The sequence below is a fragment of the Gopherus flavomarginatus genome, chromosome 4, assembly GCF_025201925.1.
Source record: "Gopherus flavomarginatus isolate rGopFla2 chromosome 4, rGopFla2.mat.asm, whole genome shotgun sequence".
In the NCBI taxonomy this organism is placed as follows: Eukaryota; Metazoa; Chordata; order Testudines; family Testudinidae; genus Gopherus; species Gopherus flavomarginatus.
In genome coordinates, this window is record NC_066620.1 from 152827485 (window position 1) to 152845900 (window position 18416).

Consider the following 18416-nt stretch of genomic DNA (forward strand, 5'->3'; position numbering starts at 1 on the left):
TTTGCTAAAATCGCTCTTGAAGTGAGAAATCACAATAACATTAGTGCCAGTCTCCTTTGGCTGCTCCAAGAAGATTATCTTGACTGTAAGAGCCCAGCATGGAAGCCCCTGCTGTAGTAATTTTTGCTGGTTTCAGCTAATTCTGCCAAGGTATCAGTTCTAAAGGGGATGATGTAAGACTTAATCTTGTCTGGAACCATATTATTCTTCCCTCTTAAACCACCATATTTCCTGTGGTAAATGATCTAAAACAAACAAAAACCCCAAATCTCTCTTGCATTCTTTATTGTGGGGATTTAGATAACATTTGTGTACTCTCTTTTTAAGTTTGGTTATTTCTCATTTATGGTGATTAATGCCATATAGTTACTTCACTTTTATATCTTTCATGCAAACATCAGTTTTGCAGTTCAGTATAAGTACAAAGGCTACACTTATTAAAAAAATAAAATGTTATTGTACTGCATAAAAACACTTCCAAATAAATAGAAAAGAAGTGGTAATATGATGACCAGCCACCGCTGGAAATAACAAGCAATACTGGAAGAATTATACTACTTTAAATATTTCCATGAAGCTTCAGAGAGGTTTCCAGGTTCAATTAAGAGATTATGATGCTATTTTTTGTGCCTCTGCCATTTTATCATACTTTATTAAGTTGATTTTATTAAATCATCACTGAAACTCTGATATTTCTGTAGTTTACCATAACATTTATTTGAGCAACTGTTAGAGCCATCCATCAGTTTTTTTTAATGTATGACTGTACTTTGTATGTAAAACATATTTTTCCAGGGGTATACCCAACTTTATATTTGAGGGGAAGGGGCTAGAGTTAAAAAAAAAAAAGTTGTTAAATATAGCTTTAATGAATTGCTTTGTATGTGACTGAATTTGTGCATTTTTAATAAGTGAGATGAACAAGCTTCTGTTCCAAGCTCAGTGCTTTTTTGGCTTTATTAATGCAAATCCTCAATTTTTGTGGTGGCTAAAGCCCACCATGTTCCCAGTTGGCTAAGCCCATTTCTTGTAATTACTTGAGACGATGATAATGGTGAATCAGGGTTCAGAAAGCAGCAATAAAATCCTAAACTGGGATCCAGAATCAGGAACCAAATTATAATGTCACCCCTTTGCTGAGTAGTACCAGTTGTCCATGGCCTTGCAACTCAGCTTTGCAGAGGAGGAGAAATCAGTAACACAGAGTCTGGGTATACTGTATTCTAAGTATAACTTGTTTTATTTACACACATCCTGGAGGAGAGGTGGTTATCAAAAGCACACAAGCAATCCCCTTTTTTCAGAAATCTAAGCTTAACACAGGTGCCTGGTTCCCACGGAGCAAAGAATTAACCCTAGAAACCAAGGCAGACTGCACACAATCCCACTCCCCATGCCTAGTTCAGTAAACTCTCAACTCTCTCCACCCTAATCCTTCTATCCAGAATCTTGTATAACACCACACAGCATATCGTCACAAGACTGAATATTTGCTTGCACAAAAAATTTGGAAGATTAAGTGTAACTTTGTCATCTGGTGACATCTTTCAAAAAAATATTCTTGGAACACGTGAAAAAGTACTAATGTTCTTTAGACAAGAATAGTATAGGTTTGGTTGTGAGAATCCGGAGTGGATTAGTCTGATTAGAGTTTGTGATACCTGATGCATAATAACGAATGATGTTAATACTGCGGAGAAACAAAGTGCCACATCTGGTATAGTTTTGTATTCGTTTTCATTAAGATGGTTCTAATTGTTAGTCATTTTCCCCACATTTCAGAACCTATGCAGGTAGTTGTTATATACTAATTATTTAGCATTTGTATTACAATATGGTAGGCACCATCTAGTTTTCTATCGTCCATCACCATTCACCAAAGTCATGGGCAAATGGTAATTGTCGTGCTGGTATGTGTATTGGAAACGGTTCAGTCAATTCTCCATATTATATTTTAGTCTGAGTAAATAAAATAAGAGTCTCCATATCAGAGATTCTAGGGAACTTTTCAACATCTCTGTGTCTTTATTGTGTTAACTATTCATTATCCTGTTTGAAACAGTGAGAAAGGAACTCTCCATAAAGGTATTTTAGCTCTCTGCCATTCTGTCTGTATGGAGATTAACATAGACACCATTTTCACAACCTCAGGCTGCTACTAGTTGCAGAATTTTATGATCTACTGCAAAGAAACTGTCTTATCTGGACAAAGCATAGAATCTACTTTTCAAAGAATGTTGGCATCATTTCCCACAAAGATTTGTACAAACAAAACTTTACTTGCACACTTCAGGTGATTTTAAATTAAGGGATTAAAAGATATCTAAACCAAGTGTGATAGGGGACTTGGAGGGCCAGGCAGCTTGGTGGTTAATGCACCCGGCTTCTGGCCTCTTGACCCTCTGTCAGGGCAGTAGAGATGCCTGTTCGTGATCTTAAGCTGGGAATCTTCATATCAGAGATTCTAGGGAACTTTTCAACATCTCTGTGTCTTTATTGTGTTAACTATTCATTATCCTGTTTGAAACAGTGAGAAAGGAACTCTCCATAAAGGTATTTTAGCTCTCTGCCATTCTGTCTGTATGGAGATTAACATAGACACCATTTTCACAACCTCAGGCTGCTACTAGTTGCAGAATTTTATGATCTACTGCAAAGAAACTGTCTTATCTGGACAAAGCATAGAATCTACTTTTCAAAGAATGTTGGCATCATTTCCCACAAAGATTTGTACAAACAAAACTTTACTTGCACACTTCAGGTGATTTTAAATTAAGGGATTAAAAGATATCTAAACCAAGTGTGATAGGGGACTTGGAGGGCCAGGCAGCTTGGTGGTTAATGCACCCGGCTTCTGGCCTCTTGACCCTCTGTCAGGGCAGTAGAGATGCCTGTTCGTGATCTTAAGCTGGGAATCTTCAACTTTCCAACCACATCTGGGCTTTGATCTTTAAAAGGGATGGTAGGGGGACCTTGTCATAAACAGATAGCTAAGGGTTAATGTCTCTTTCACCTGGAAAGAAGTAACCTGAAACACCTGACCAGAGGACCAATCAGGAAACAAGACTTTTTCAAATCTGGGGGGAGGGAAGTTTGTGTCTGAGTCCTTTGTCAGGTATCTGTCCCTCTCGGTTATGGGAAGGATTTCTCTATTTCCTGCTTTGTAATCTTCTGTTTCCCAGTTGTAAGTATAAAAAGATAGGTTTGGTTTTTTGTAGTTACATGTGTGTAGTTGCTGGAGTGCTTTGAATTGTATTCTTTTTGAATAAGGCTGTTTATTCATATTTCTTTTAAGCAATTGACCCTGTATTTGTCACCTTAATACAGAGAGACCATTTTTTATGTATTTTTCTTTCTTTTTACATAAAGCTTTCTTTTTAAGACCTGTTGGAGTTTTTCTTTAGTGGGGAACTCCAGGGAATTGAGTCTGTGCTCACCAGGGAATTGGTGGGAGGAAGAAGTCAGGGGGAAATCTGTGTGTGTTAGATTTACTAGCCTGACTTTGCATTCCCTCTGGGTGAGGGGGGAAGAAAGATTAGCTCTCGGTACTTCTGTTTTCCAAGGCTGGAAACGGGGAGGGTGGAATCCCTCTGTTTAGATTCATGGAGTTTGCTTCTGTGTATCTCTCCAGGAACCCAGGGAGGGAATACCTGGAAGGGAGAAGGGAAGGGAAATGGTTTATTCCCCTTTGTTGTGAGACTCAAGGAATTTGGGTCTTAGGGTCCCCAGGGAAGGTTTTTTGGGGGGGACCAGAGTGCCCCAAAACACTCTAATTTTTTGGGTGGTGGCAGCTTTACCAGGTCCAAGCTGGTAACTAAGCTTGGAGGTTTTCATGCTAACCCCCATATTTTGGACGCTAAGGTCCAAATCTGGGACTAGGTTATGACAGACCTGGGTCCTGGGTCCTGGCTCAGTGAGAAACTACACTGGCAGAGTCCTACTTGCAGCAAGACCATGTTCGGTGCCCTGGGCTACTTCCTACCTACAGGTCCCTTAGTCCAAACAGTCTCAACAAACAAGAAAGTCCAAAGGAGTGAGGCCCTGTAGGATCTGCTGGTTCTCAAAAAGAGTGGTGATTGGTAAAGGCGCTGTTGGGAGGCCTTACCCATTCTGTGGTCCACTCTCAGACTCAACCTTCTATCTAACTTCCCAGAAAAGGACCTTCTCTTCTGCAGCCTGTCCACCCACCGTTTGCCTGAGTTGCTGAGCTCCCTTTTAACCAGCTCCTCCAGCCAGTGCATGCTTGGTAGGCCCAGAGAGGCAGGGCTACCTGGATCCAGCATTGCCTTTTAACCCCTTCAGGCTCAGTGTGGGGTTTGTATATGCCATCACACCAAGGCAGACTTGGTCCTGCTTCAGCACAGGGGACTGGACTGTATGCTCTTTAGAGGTCCCTTCTAGCCCTACATGTCTATGATTCTGTGAAGCAATGTGGTATCTAGTTTTAGCTCTGGAAGTTCGGACTTAATAAATTGATTAAGTGAGGGGTATTTTACAGTCTGTCAGCCAACACTGCACAAAGATCTGACATGAGTTCCACATATAACCAGCTATTCAGCCATAAATGTAATGGGGGGTAATGAGTCATTCTTAAATTATAAAGCAATGACTCCATAATAAGGCTTCTCCTTAATGTTTCATCTACTTGATATGTGCTGTGTGGATGATAGTCGTTGCAGAAGCTTACACTATATTGCTGTTTGCTTCCTTTAAGAGTCTTGGTGTTCTAGAACATATGGAAAAGAGATGTATTCATTATAGTGTTTTTGAATAAAGTAAAAGATGCTTTGAAAATACAGGTATTCAACTATATCAAATTGTAGCTATAGTTCATAATGGGGCAAATTTTATTGTAGATTATAAGGACCTTGAGAAATGTGTCTTGGTGAAAAGAAGCTGCTGCTCAACTCCAGAGTTGTATTGGCAAGCAAGGCAGCTTGACAAGACATTCAGAGGAGTTCAAGACCACAATATCTGAAGGAGAATGAAATGGTAATGACAGGTTTTCAAAGAATCAAATGGAGAAATGAACAAATTAAAGGGGCATACAACCAAGTATCATATGTAGTAGTTATGAAATGGAATAGCAATTTGGCTATGGTGAAGTGCATTGTGGAAGAAATATGGGTTATTAAAGCTCTTTGTTCTTGATTGTCAGCTGAAGATGAATCTGGAGTGATGGTTTTTATCATGGCCTTGATGTAATGCCTCCAGTGACATACATATAATTGCCTGCCGTCAGAAATCAAAGTCTATCATTCATTGCAGTTTTAGGAATCTTGTCATCTAATCACATCATCCTCATTTAAATCATTGGTCCTTGATCTGTGATTGATAGATGATGATGAATGTAGTGGATGATGCTAGAAAACAAACTAAAGTTTGGAATCAGGAAAAGATAGTAAGTATATGAAGAAACATAAAAAGGAATCGACCATCCAACAAGTGAGAGGGAAGAATTTGAAGAAAGATGCAAGAGATGAGATGGCCAAGCTGCCTTACCAATGGCTTATTCCTGCTCCCATTGTAGTAAATGGCAAAACTCCCACAGACTGCACTGTGAATAGGTTTGAGCACTAATTTCTTCCTCTCTAAACGGTATTCTGGTGTGATCAGTAATGGAAAATTATAAATGCAAGAGCTTCTTAAGCAGCAGCATCAAAAGAGAGGATAGAATGACTCTTTGATTCAAAGGCTCTTACCATAGTAGTATGAGAGGAGACAGAGGTATTCCAATAGAGCAAATTGATTTTACAGGCTGTCAAGTGAGCATTTGGGGTTTTTTTCTCCATATTTTTTTCTGCAGGAAAGGACAATACAGCTGTTTAAGTGTTAACAAAGCCCACTAATACACAAGGATTAATTCACTCTCAGTGGAGAAGCTGCTCTGTCTGAGTTGAAGCCTGGCATCCATTTAATAGTGCGCAGAACAATGTGCAGCCATTTAAGAAGACCATAGCCAATTGAAACTGCAGGGGGAGTTTTGGGTAGACAGATGTAATTGTTGGGATTTTGTCAGGCCATTTGGGTTAACATTTCTTCCTCTTGCTCTGCTTATAACAGCAGCCTAACACATTAAAGGTGAACTTCTTTTTGTTTTTTGGAAAGGAAATAAATACCAAAAAACTTATTAATATATTGACTACCAGTAATCACTTGGTAGACTGAAATTTGATACTTTTTTTCTACCTGCTGAGACCCCAATCCAGGTTTTGTATGATACCAAGGCTTGTAGGAATAACAAGCAAGACAGACAGATCAGGGAGTTGTATACCTTATGCTTGTTTCAGTAATAGTGATGCTATCAATCCTTGATGGAGAAACATAAAACATGAAATCCAGTCCGAAAAGGAGATAAGAGGAAATTATCTACAAGCATCTTTTTAAATACCTTGCTCCCTGAAAAAAATTCCGCCCTATTGAATCAAGTAACTGAGAATGTAGTCTTAATCATGCTTATGGACACTACATGTAATTGTCTTGGCTGCTTGGCCCACTCCTGGGATCAGTACCAGATCGCAGAGCACTTCTCTATGATAAGTGATGCTGGAAATGATAGGGCTCCAGAAGCTTTGGGATCATCTTTGCCATACAGTTGGACCTTACCTTTAATCATAGTGGTTGTCTCTTCTTGTTCTCTATATTCATCCAATACTTGATACTGATAATTTAATGTTGATTATAATGTTCTTTGCTTGTTGGTCCTCCAAACTACTGATACCCTTTTTTGTTTCCGTGTTGAGATTCTCCATCCAATCAAAATTTAGTATAATTATTTGTGGAATTTCAGATAACTTAATAATTTGGCCAACATATTTTTATTTTCTCCTGAATCTCTTTCCAGACAGTCTATGGCTCCATGTTGTTCAGTGCGGAGCTTTGAAAAGATGGTCGATAAACCTCTCCATGTTTTCCTTCATGTTGCTCTCTCAGGTTTTCAGCAATGTTCTGTGTCCACATGCATTTCTCATTTCTATTATAAACCATTTTACTTTGTTTCCTGGGTGTAAACTAAGATAAAGGTGGATTTCAGTGGGCTTATGATGGAAAGGTATTGGACATGTGTCCTCTTACATCACCTGGGACAACTGGATTAGCCCCTTCATATATTTTAAGCAGAAGCTCATATAATTCAATTCTTCTGTTTCAGTAATTAGAAACTAGTGTTTAATGCTTGCGGTGTTTAGTTGTACTTGTCTCTTCCCTTTAAAGAAAGGCAGAAAAGCTGAGAAGAAAAACATGTTTTCTTCTGTATAACAATGTGAAACCAATATTACTACTTTAAAAAAAAAAGTTAATGTAGGAGATTTGCTGAACAAACAGAAAAAAATTCTTATTTTAAGTTGCATTCTTTACTTTCACGGAGAGTAAATGCATTTTCAGCTGTATTTTTATATAGCAGTAGTTAGTGACTAGTCAAATTAATCACAAATGTCTATTCCTTATGGATATCCTGGGGATATATTCCATTAGCAGTAGCTGTTTTCCTATTTAAAGGTGATACTTAGAATGTGGCTAAATATTAGCTATAGAACTTGCTGTGTTAGATATATTTCTGTTTAGTGACTCTTCCCTTCCTTGCATCCCTGCCCCCAAAACAGTGCACTTCTTCAACATATTGTGAAGTGTGGGCTAATCCTGGTCCCACTGAAGTCAAAGGGACTTTTATCAACTCCTAGGATTTGACCCAGGATCTTTTAGTACACTTATTTAACAGCAAATAAAATGCATAAATTCCAAGGCCAGACAGGATCACAGTAATAATCTAGTCTGCCTTCTTGTATACTACATGCCATAGAACTTCCCCAAAATAATTCCAGTTTGAACTAGAGCATATCTTTAAAAGGAAAAAAATCCAGTCTTGATTTAAAAATTGCCAGTGTTGGAGAATCTATCAAGGCTCTTCTTAAATTGTTCCAATGGTTAATTACCCTCACTGTCAAAACAATTACACTGTATTTCCAGTCTGAATTTGTCTAGGTTCAACTTCCAACCATTGGATCTTGTTACACCTTTGTCTGCTAGACTGAAGAGCCCATCATAAAATATGTGTATCTCCCCCTCCCCCCCATAGGTACTTATGGACTCTGCTAGTAGCACTTTTACCTTCTCTTCGTCAAGCTAAATAGATTGAGCTCCTCGAGTCTACCATGGGGGGAGGGATAACCAGGGCCAGCTCCAGGTACCAGTATCCCAAGCAGGTGCTTGGGGCGGCAATCTACAAGGGGCAGCAGTCCGTGTGTTTTTGCCCCCAGGCAGCGCGCCGAATTGCAGCCGGATGGCAGGGACAGTCCGTGTGCCGTTAGGGCGGCTCGCGCATTTCCATGGCGGCGGCACTTCGGCGGCCGCTTCTACGTTCAGCTGTCCACAGTGGCACAGCAGCTGAAGACAGAAGCGGCTGCCGAATTGCTACTGCGGCGGAAACGTGCATGCCACCCTAACTGTACACCGACTACCCCTGCCGTCCGGCAGCAATTCAGCACGCTGCTTGGGGGCAAAAACAGTAGAGCCGGCCCTGGCGGCCAGCAGTGGAGGCTGCAGAGCCTAGCACAATACCCCTGCCATAGCCAGTTGCAAGCTTCCAGCCCAGTGGGGTTTGGGGCCAGGTTCAGAGCTGGCTTCTCCCGAGCCATCCTCAGCGGACCAAGCAGGGCCCATGGACATAGGAGCGCAGACACTCCACATGCACCAGTGCTGGGCCGCAGCTCAGTCGGGAGAGTGCCAGGGTCCTGTGTAACTCAGCACCTGTGGGCAGCCAGCTGGGGCCGACCCACGGCAGCCTCGCAGAGTAACGGGTCAGCCTGGCCTGGGTGCATCTAGAGGGAGAGGCGTCCCCTTGGGCTGCCTGGGTCTGACAGGGGTAACACATAGCACCAACAGCTCCCATTGAAGTCAGCAGTTCTTCTTCGAGTGCTTGCTCATATCGATTCCAATTAGGTATGCGCACGCTGCGTGCACGTTTGTCGGAAGATTTTTACCCTAGCAACATTCGGTGGGTCGGCTGGGCGCCCCCTGGCGTGGCGCCGCTATGACACCGAATATATACCCCTGCCGACCCATCCACTCCTCAGTTCCTTCTTACCACCCGTGTCGGTCGTTGGAACAGTGGAGCGTGGCTTAGCTGATCTCCACCTCCCTAACTATTTACTCATTCTAATACTTATTGTGTATATAGTTATTCTCTATAGTTCTATTTAATACTTTTAATAATTTTTCCTAAACGTAGTTAGTGTATATAGTTGAGAGGGTTGGGGATTATCCCTTGCCATCACCCAGTGCCCAGGCCCGTGCCCAGGCCCATGCCTGGCTCACTGGGTTTCAAACCGTGCTCGGCTTGCCGCAGGCCGATGCCCATAGGAGACCCTCACAACTCCTGCCTGAAGTGCTTGGGGGAATCCCACCTCGCAGACAAGTGTCGGATCTGCAAATCCTTCAAGCCGCGGGCGAAAAAGGAGCGGGACTTTCGCCTCAAGCAGCTCCTAATGGAGGCAGCCCTCACTACTCCACCTTTGGCACCGGGTGCCGGACAGTACGCACCGGGGAGAAGTGCCTCGTCAGCACCGGAGTGCGCCGGCACCATGAAGACATCTTGGCAGCCAGCACCGGCCCAGAAACCTCCCCGTGAGCCAAGAAGCTCAAAGCTCCTGTGGCTTCACTATCTACACCGCAGTCTGAGCAACAGCCCTAAGTCAAGCCGCCCGGCACCAGTAGCTGCCGCAGCACCGACAATCTCAGCACCGTTGATTCCGGCCTCGCAAGGGCCGTCGAGTCCGGTGCCTGACAGCTCCCCAGCGCATGCCTCGGTAGAGCTCATTGTTCCCACCACGCCAGAGACACCCTGCCTCAACCCCCGGCACCGCCGATGCGGGTTATTCAGTCAACAGGCAAGCCTGCTATAGTAAGACCATCCTCGATCAGCACTGCCGAGAGGCATCACTCAAGATCGAGGTCCCGCCAGCGTTCTCGATCTCGTCACCGATCCCAATCCCGATGCCACTCGCAGTCCCGGTACCGATCTCCTTCTCGGTACCGGTCGTACTCACGGCACCACTCGAGATCCCACTCGCCGGCCCAATACTCCAGATACCGATCCAGCTCCCGGCACCGTTCGCGCCGCAGCCGATCTCATCATAGAGCTTCAAGATCCCAGTCGACCTCCCGGATTTGGAGGTACACAACCAAGTTCTACATAAGGCTCAATGTCCAGACCAAGGTCCTCAGCAGTGGTCCTTTTGGATGCCTTGGGCGTATCACCAGGTACCATCACGCTCCGCCCCGTTGGAACATCGCGCACCGGAGGCCACTGTTAGCTGCCCCCCTCCAGCGGGTACAGACGAATCTCCTTTGGCACCAGACCCTCAGGTCCTCCCAAACCCTGACGTGCCTCCTGACCACAAGTCCCTACATGAGCCACTCTTCCCGGGTCTGTCGTCTTCCTCTTCTCTAGATGAGGCCGTAGCCGGGACATCCTCATCAGGCCCGCCTCCTGTTGACTTCCGAGCTCACCAGGACTTCCTGAGGCGAGTTGCCTTAAATATTAATCTACAGGTAGAGGAAGTCCCGGAGGTTGAAGACCCTGTAATAGACATACTGTCGGCAGATGCGCCAACTCGTGTGGCTTTACCATTCATCCGCTCCATTCAAGCCAAAGCGGACACCATCTGACAATCCCCGGCGTCTATCCCTCCCACGGCCAGAGGGGTGGAACGAAAGTACATGGTGCCCTCCAAGGGGTACGAGTACTTATATACCCACCCTCCTCCATGTTTTCTGGTGGTCCAATCCGTGACTGATTGGAACGCCATGGCCAGCAAGCCCCCATCCCAAAATCAAGGGAGGCTAGACGTATGGACCTGTTGGGATGTAAAGTCTACTGTGCGGGGGGCCTCCAACTCAGGGTGGCGAACCAACAGGCCCTGCTTAGCAGATACAATTATAATACCTGGTGGGCGGTGGGCAAGTTCACTGAACTGGTCCCACAGGACTCCCACCAGGAATTCCAGGCCCTTCTGGAGAAAGGAAAGAAAGTTGCACGGACCTCCCTCCAGGCCTCACTCTACGCTGCCTATTCGGCAGCCAGAACCGTGGCCTCCAGAATCACGATGAGATGGATATCGTGGCTGCAAGTGTCAGGCCTACCTCCTGAACCGCAGCACACCATCCAAGACCTGCCATTTGAAGGCCAGGGCCTCTTCTCTTAGAAAACGGACCCTAGGCTGCAGAGTCTCAAGGACAATCAGGCGATTATGCATTCCCTCAGGATGCGTACTCCACAGACCCAACGAAGGTCCTTCCGTAGCCAGCCTCAGTGCCCTTACCCCCCACCCAGGCCACGATAAGACTTTGGCAGAAGGTGCGGTCGCGGTACCCGCAGGCGGCAGTCTGGACCTCAAGGGGGTCACAATAACAGTCCTGCCAAACCAACGACAGGCCCTAAACCGAACTTTTGAAGGTGTGCCCGAGAGCAGAGCACCAGTCCTTCCCCAGGATCCCCTTCAGTTTTCCAACCGCCTTTCCTCCTTCCTCCCTGCGTGGACCCAATTAACCTCGGATCATTGGGTCCTACGCACAATAGAATTTGGATACCACCTCCAATTTATTTCGCCCCCTCCCTCTCACCCCCCCTTCCCCGTCCCTCTTCAGGGACCCCTCTCACGAGCAATTCCTCTGCCAAGGGTTTTGTACGCTCCTCTTGATCGGGGCTATAGAGGAGGTGCCGGAGGAATTAAGGGGCAAGGGATTTTATTCACGATATTTCCTAATCCCCAAGGCAAAAGGAGGTCTCCGACCCATCCTGGACCTGCGAGGACTCAACATGTTCTTGAAAAAGTTGAAGTTCCGCATGGTATCCCTGGGGACCATCATCCCATCCCTGGATCCTGGAGACTGGTACGCTGCTCTCAACATGAAGGACGCATATTTCCACATCACCATTTATCCCCCGCACAGACGGTACCTACAGTTTATAGTGCACCGCCAACATTTTCAATTTGCGGTCCTTCTGTTTGGCCTCTCTACAGCCCCTCGCATGTTCACGAAGTGTATGGCTGTAGTGGCCGCCTTCCTCTGTCGTCGGCGAATACGTCTTTCCTTACCTAGATGACTGGCTTATTCGAGGGACCTCCAAGGCCCAAGTCACCGGACACATGGGCATCGTCACGGACCTATTCAGGTGATTGGGCCTGATGATCAATCTAGAGAAATCTACTCTTGTGCCCACACAAAGAATAGAGTTCATTGGGGCCATTCTAGACTCCAAACTCGCAAGAGCCTGCCTGCCACTGCCCCGGTTTCAGACATTAGTTTCAATTATAAAAAGCCTCCAAAGCTTTCCGAAGACCTCGGCTCACAACTGTCTCAGCCTCTTCGATCACATGGCCTCATGCACCTTTGTAACCGAGCACGCCAAGCTACGCCTGCGTCCCCTTCAAACCTGGCTCGCCTCAGTTTACCGCCCAGGCAGAGATACCATAGACATGGTGGTCACCATTCCTCAGAGCATTTTAGGCTCCCTCGATTGGTGCTAACACCCTCCCTGGTGTGTGCAGGACTGCCATTCCATCCGATGCAGCCTTCAGTGTCCCTAACGACGGACGCGTCCTCTCTCGGCTGGGGGGCTCACCTAGGCCATCTCCGCACGCAAGGCCTCTGGTCATCTCAAGAGCTAGCGTTGCACATAAATGTCTGAGAACTGAGAGCAGTCCGCCTGGTGTTCCACACATTCCAGCAACATCTGCAGGGTCGTTGTGTTTCAGTGCTTACGGACAACACAACGGCCATGCACTACATAAACAAGCAGGGAGGAACTTGATCCTCCCCCCTTTGTCAGGAGGCAATCCAACTGTGGGAATTTTGCATAGCCCACTCAATAGACCTTGTAGCGTCCTTTCTCCCGGGGGCTCGGAACACTCTGGCAGACCAACTCAGCAGATCTTTTCTGTATCACGAGTAGTCGATTCGCCCGGACATTATACATTCTGTCTTCCGGAAGTGGGGCTTTCCCTACATAGACCTCTTCACTTCTCACGAGAACAGGAAATGCCAGAGGTTCTGCTTCTTCCAAGGTCTCACCCCGGGCTTGATATCGGATACCTTCCTAATCCCATGGAAGAGCCAACCGCTTTACGCCTTTCCACCCTTTCCACTGGTGCACAAGGTTCTCCTAAAGCTCCACAGGGACAGGGCTCGCCTGATCCTGGTCACCCCTGCGTGGCCCTGACAACACTGGTACACCATGTTGCTGGACCTCTCGATAGCCAACCCAATCTCTCTGCCTCTTCATCAAGATCTTATAACTCAGGACCACGGCAGGCTTCACCACCCAGACCTGCAATCCCTTCATCTCACAGCGTGGCTCCTGCATGGTTAACCCAATCTGAGTTACGCGGCTCTACCCCAGTGCAAGAAGTACTCCTGGGTAGCAGAAAACCTTTCACTCTGTCTCCATACTTGGCCAAGTGGAAGCGATTTTCCTGCGGGTGTCAAACACTGAATGCCACACCCACGGAGGTTCCCATCCCCACTATACTGGACTACCTCTGGTATCTTAAACAGCAAGGCCTCGCTAGCTCATCATTGCGAGTGCACTTGGTGGCTATTTCTGCTTTCCACCCAGGAGAAGGTAGTCACTCTGTCTTCTCCCACCCTATGGTTTCGAGGTTCCTCAAGGGTTTGGAGCTTCTATACCCCCTAGTACGCCACCCCGCCCCTTCCTGGGACCTCAGTAACCTGGTCCTGACGAGGCTTACGTCTCCTCCATTCGAGCCATTGGCAACCTGCTCGCTCCTATATCTGTCATGGAAAACAGCCTTCCTTGTAGCCATCACGTCGGCTAGAAGAGTCTCTGAGCTTCGGGCTCTGATGGTGGACCCAGCGTATACAGTGTTCCACAAAGACAAGGTGCAGTTGCATCCACATCCAGCGTTCCTCCCCAAAATAGTATCGGCCTTCCATCTCAATCAAGACATATTCCTCCCGGTCATCTTTCCCAAACCGCATGCATCTCATCGGGAGCAGCAGTTACATTCCCTCGACGTCTGTAGGGCCCTCGCCTTTTATATTGACCGGATGAAGCCCTTCTGCAAAACACCCCAACTCTTCGTTGCAGTGGCAGACCGGATGAAAGGCCTACCCATCTCTTCTCAGAGGATTTTGTCCTGGGTAACAGTGTGCATCCGTACTTGCTATGATCTAGCTCATGTTTCTCCAGGACATATTACCGCACATTCTACCAGGGCTCAGGCCTCGTCGGCCGCCTTCTTAGCTCAAGTACCTATCCCGGAGATATGTCGAGCAGCTACTTGGTCTTCAGTACACACCTTTGCTTCCTATTATGCCCTGGTGCAACAATCCAGAAATGATGCAGCCTTCGGCTCAGCGGTTTTGCATTCTGCAGTATCTCACTCTGACCCCACCGCCTAGGTAAGGCTTGGGATTCACCTAATTGGAATTGATATGAGCAAGCACTCGAAGAAGAAAAGATGGTTACTCACCTTTGTAACTGTTCTTCGAGATGTGTTGCTCATATCCATTCCAAAAGCCGCCTTCCTTCCCCACTGTCGGAGTAGCCGGCAAGAAGGAACTGAGGAGCGGATGGGTCAGCAGGGGTATATATTCGGTGCCATAGTGGCGCCACGCCAGGGGACGCCCAGCCGACCCACGAGTGTTGCTAGGTTAAAAATCTTCTGACGAACGTGCATGCGTCGCGCGCACACCTAATTGGAATGGATATGAGCAACACATCTCGAAGAACAACAGTTACAAAGGTGAGTAACCGTATTTTTTGAAAATTGGGTATCATATTTGGTGCTCTGATATAGATTTGGGAATCTAGTTTTAGGCTTCTAGGTTTGAAAATCATAGCACAGTCACTAACTTCCTGTTGTTTTGATTTACTTTGTTTATATATAGCATTATTGGAATGTACCTAAAACTTTTGTGATATTATTCCCACACTCTAGCCAAGGACCTGACCCTGCTGAAGTTAATGTCAAAACTCCCATTGGCTTCAGTAGTGCAGAACAGATGCAAATGAGTAAACTAGCCAGCAGGATATATTGTGGAGAAATAGTAGTGAAAGTTTCTCATTAACACCATTGGATATGAACTTTGCAAGAAAATGCTTGGACTAGTCTCTGATAGCTGGATATTCGTTAGAAAAATGAATTAGGAACTGTAGTTGCTGGTTAAGGGAGGGTTCCCCCCCGCCCCATCACTTCTTTGAATACTTCAAACAGTGAAGGTGATTTACCGTCTTCAGTCTGTTAGAAAGAAAAGATCCTTACAGTTAAGTACTTGCTTATACTCTGCAGTTTTTGATATGATGTAATATTTTACACTTGCATAAGTATAGATTTTGAATAAAAGGAATGTAATTACACTCAATAAATGTTCCTCATAAGGGGAAAATTCTCTAGTTCATTTCATTAATGTTTCATTCACCTACCAGTTAACTAATTTAATTTCATTTCTGGTGTTAGAGGTCTGTGTTTTAATTTTTTGAAAACAGTTTTTTATTATTATTAATGGAAAGTGGTAGATCAGCCAGAGCATTAACACAAAGAAGTAACTGCTATACAATACATAGTGCATATGCCTGTGTGTATGTATATAAAATATATTTGTGATTTTAGAGAAGTAATAAAACAAATTAGAAAAATTAATGAGAGATATTTGGAATGATCTCTTCTGAGATTTAAGCAACAGAAAGCCAATGAGAAAAAATTGATTATAGAGAACTTAAAAAGTGATACATCTGCCACATCATATGTCCTTTAGTCTCCCATGCAAGTAGTCCCATTGACTTCAGTGAGACTGCTCACGCATGTTAGTGTTTGCAGGAGCAGGCCACAGATGTGTGTCCTAGGTATGTATATATGCAGTATATGTATTTTGATACACACTTGCGAAGTACGTATATGCACAAACACATTCAACATGAAATCACTAAAGTTGCTGTGCCAGCGTATGGATGTTGGTGGAACTGATTGTAAAGGAAGAGTGCAGAAAAAAGTTTGTTTTTACAGTTTGAAGACAAAATACCTTTTCATTTCTTTCACAAGGTAAATAAAATTGTATTTTAAAGAGAATGGCTTTTCCTACATTTCAGGTAAATTAGTTTTAAATTTTTGCTGGCTCTTCATGTTTACAAAACAAAAATGGCTAATATAATTTTGATAGTAATTTTGAAAACCTTACAAGGCATGCGTCTGACGAAGTGGGTATTCACCCCCGAAAGCTCATGCTCCAATACGTCTGTTAGTCTGTAAGGTGCCACAGGACTCTTTGTCACTTCTTACAGATCCAGACTAACACAGCTACCCTTCTGACACTTTAAAAGCATAGGTTTTTTTATTCAGATTGTTTATAGATAAATGTAGTTTGTCTGATATTATATCCAGGTAGCAGTCTTGCCAATATCTAGTTAAATTCTTCATAATCATATGTTTGTATTTCTGTTATATTCTTTGTTCTTGTACATCTTTAATACAATAGTTTTCATTGAACGAATTTTTAAAAATATCTTCAGTAGTTTAATACAATTAAATAATGTTTTAATAGTGCATTTGTAAGTGACCTCTTTAGGAAAGAGTTTTACATGGTATTTTTGAAGTCTTGGGTCAGTCAAACAAGCTATAATGATTGCAGTTCTCTGACAAAGTCTCTGTTTTGTAGTTTAATAATCCAGGCAGGAGAATGATACCTCAAGGGAATTGATACTAGTGTACAATTTACTCATTATGCACTTGTCCTTGAGTGATAAATTGGATACTAAAAGCAGTAAATAAGAATGAGTATAGAAAGAGGAAGAAGACCTGGAAAAACTGAGTATCATTGACTGTCATTAATGGTTTGTAAAAGGAAAATAAAAAGTGAACCTGGAATAGGATTGCAAACCCTCCAGGATGGCCTGGAGTCTCCAGGAATTAAAGATTAATCGTTAATTAAAGATTATGGCATGTGATGAAATCTCAGCAATACATCCAACCAAAACTGGCAATCCTAAAATGGAAACTCTCACATTGTGAAAGAGAAACATTTGTTCTGAATAATACTATTTCTAGCATTACATCTGTTCAAGAAGTGGTCACAGAATAGTGAGATGTAGTTGTTGTGATTGCCTGAAGCTGGAGAAAATTGAACTGCTGGGAAGAGAGCAAAAAGAACAAACTGAAAAACTTAAAAAGAGGAAAAAGAACAACAGAGTGTGAGCTGAAGCATAGATTCATCAATATGTTTGAATGTAAGGGCAAAACATGAGAGAGAGGAGACAATAAGTCAAGGTGGCTGTCACTTCAGAGCAATGTTTTACTAGAGGCTTTTTACATTTTATCCAATAAGCAAGCAGAGTTTCATTCTAATGAATCAAAGAACCTGGTGTGGAAAGGAAATTAAGGATCTAACTGGAGAGAGTAGCTGGAATTTCCAGAGCTATGTAAGATCCTAAAAGACAAAATGTGAGTAGATATGGATGACCTCAGAAATATTTTACTCCCTGTACCTTGTGAGCGTCATTGCTAAGGCCCTGCCAAATTCACAGTCCATTTTGATCAATTTCATGGTCATGGGATTTTAAAAATCATAAATTTCATGATTTCAGATATTTAAATCTGAAATTTCACAGTGTTGTAACTGTAAGGGTCCTGACCCCAAAGGGGTTTGTGGTGTGTATGTTATTGGGATGCAGGATCACAGTATTGCCATCCTTACTTTTGCACTGTTACTAGTGGCAGCAATGCCTTCAGAGCTGGGAGGCTGGAGAGTGTGTCTGCTGGCCAGGAGCCCTGCTCAGAAGGCCGGTATGGTATGGTATGACCACCCTTACTTTTGCACTGCTGCCTTCAGATGTAGGCCCTCTCTGGCCCAGCAGCTGTCACTATCTGGCCACGCAACTCTGAAGGCAGCCGTGTAGAAGTAAGGATGGAATGATACGGTATTGCCACCCTTACTTCTGCGCTGCTGCTGGTGGGGCACTGCCTTCAGAACTGGGCGCCTGCTCAGGGTATGTCTGCACTACGGGTGTCCTAAACAGATGGTTAAGGGTTAATGTCTCTTTTACCTGTGAAGGGTTAAGAAGCTCAGTAAACCTGGCTGACACCTGACCAGAGGACCAATTGGGGGACAAGATACTTTCAAATCTTAGTGGAGGGAAGTTTTTGTTTGTGCTTTTTGTTTTGTTCGTTGTTCGCTCTTGGGACTAAGAGGGACCAGACGTACATCCAGGCTCTCCAAATCTTTCTGAATCAGTCTTTCCTGTGTCAAAATTGTAGGTAATAGCCAGGCAAGGCAGATTAGTCTTATGTTTGTTTTCTCAACTTGTGAATGTTTCTTTTTGCTGGAAGGATTTTTACCTCTGTTTGCTGTAACTTTGAATCTAAGGCTGAGTGGGGAGTCCCTCTGGTCTATATGAATCTGAG

The 18416-nt window shown here is 44.4% G+C and overlaps 1 protein-coding gene across 2 annotated transcripts in view; it reads left to right on the forward strand.

Moving 5' to 3' along the window:
• Positions 1-18416, forward strand: part of UBE3D (ubiquitin protein ligase E3D) — a 129872-nt gene that overhangs the window by 82510 nt on the left and 28946 nt on the right. Inside the window, exon 10 of one of the 2 annotated variants that reach the window (XM_050950162.1) lies at positions 4857-5035. The exons of the other annotated variant lie outside the window; for it this stretch is intronic. Within the exon in view, the coding sequence (XP_050806119.1) occupies positions 4857-4889 (33 nt within the window). The 3' untranslated portion in view covers positions 4890-5035. Of the gene's footprint in view, positions 1-4856; positions 5036-18416 lie in introns of those variants that run through there. 2 annotated transcript variants of the gene reach the window in all.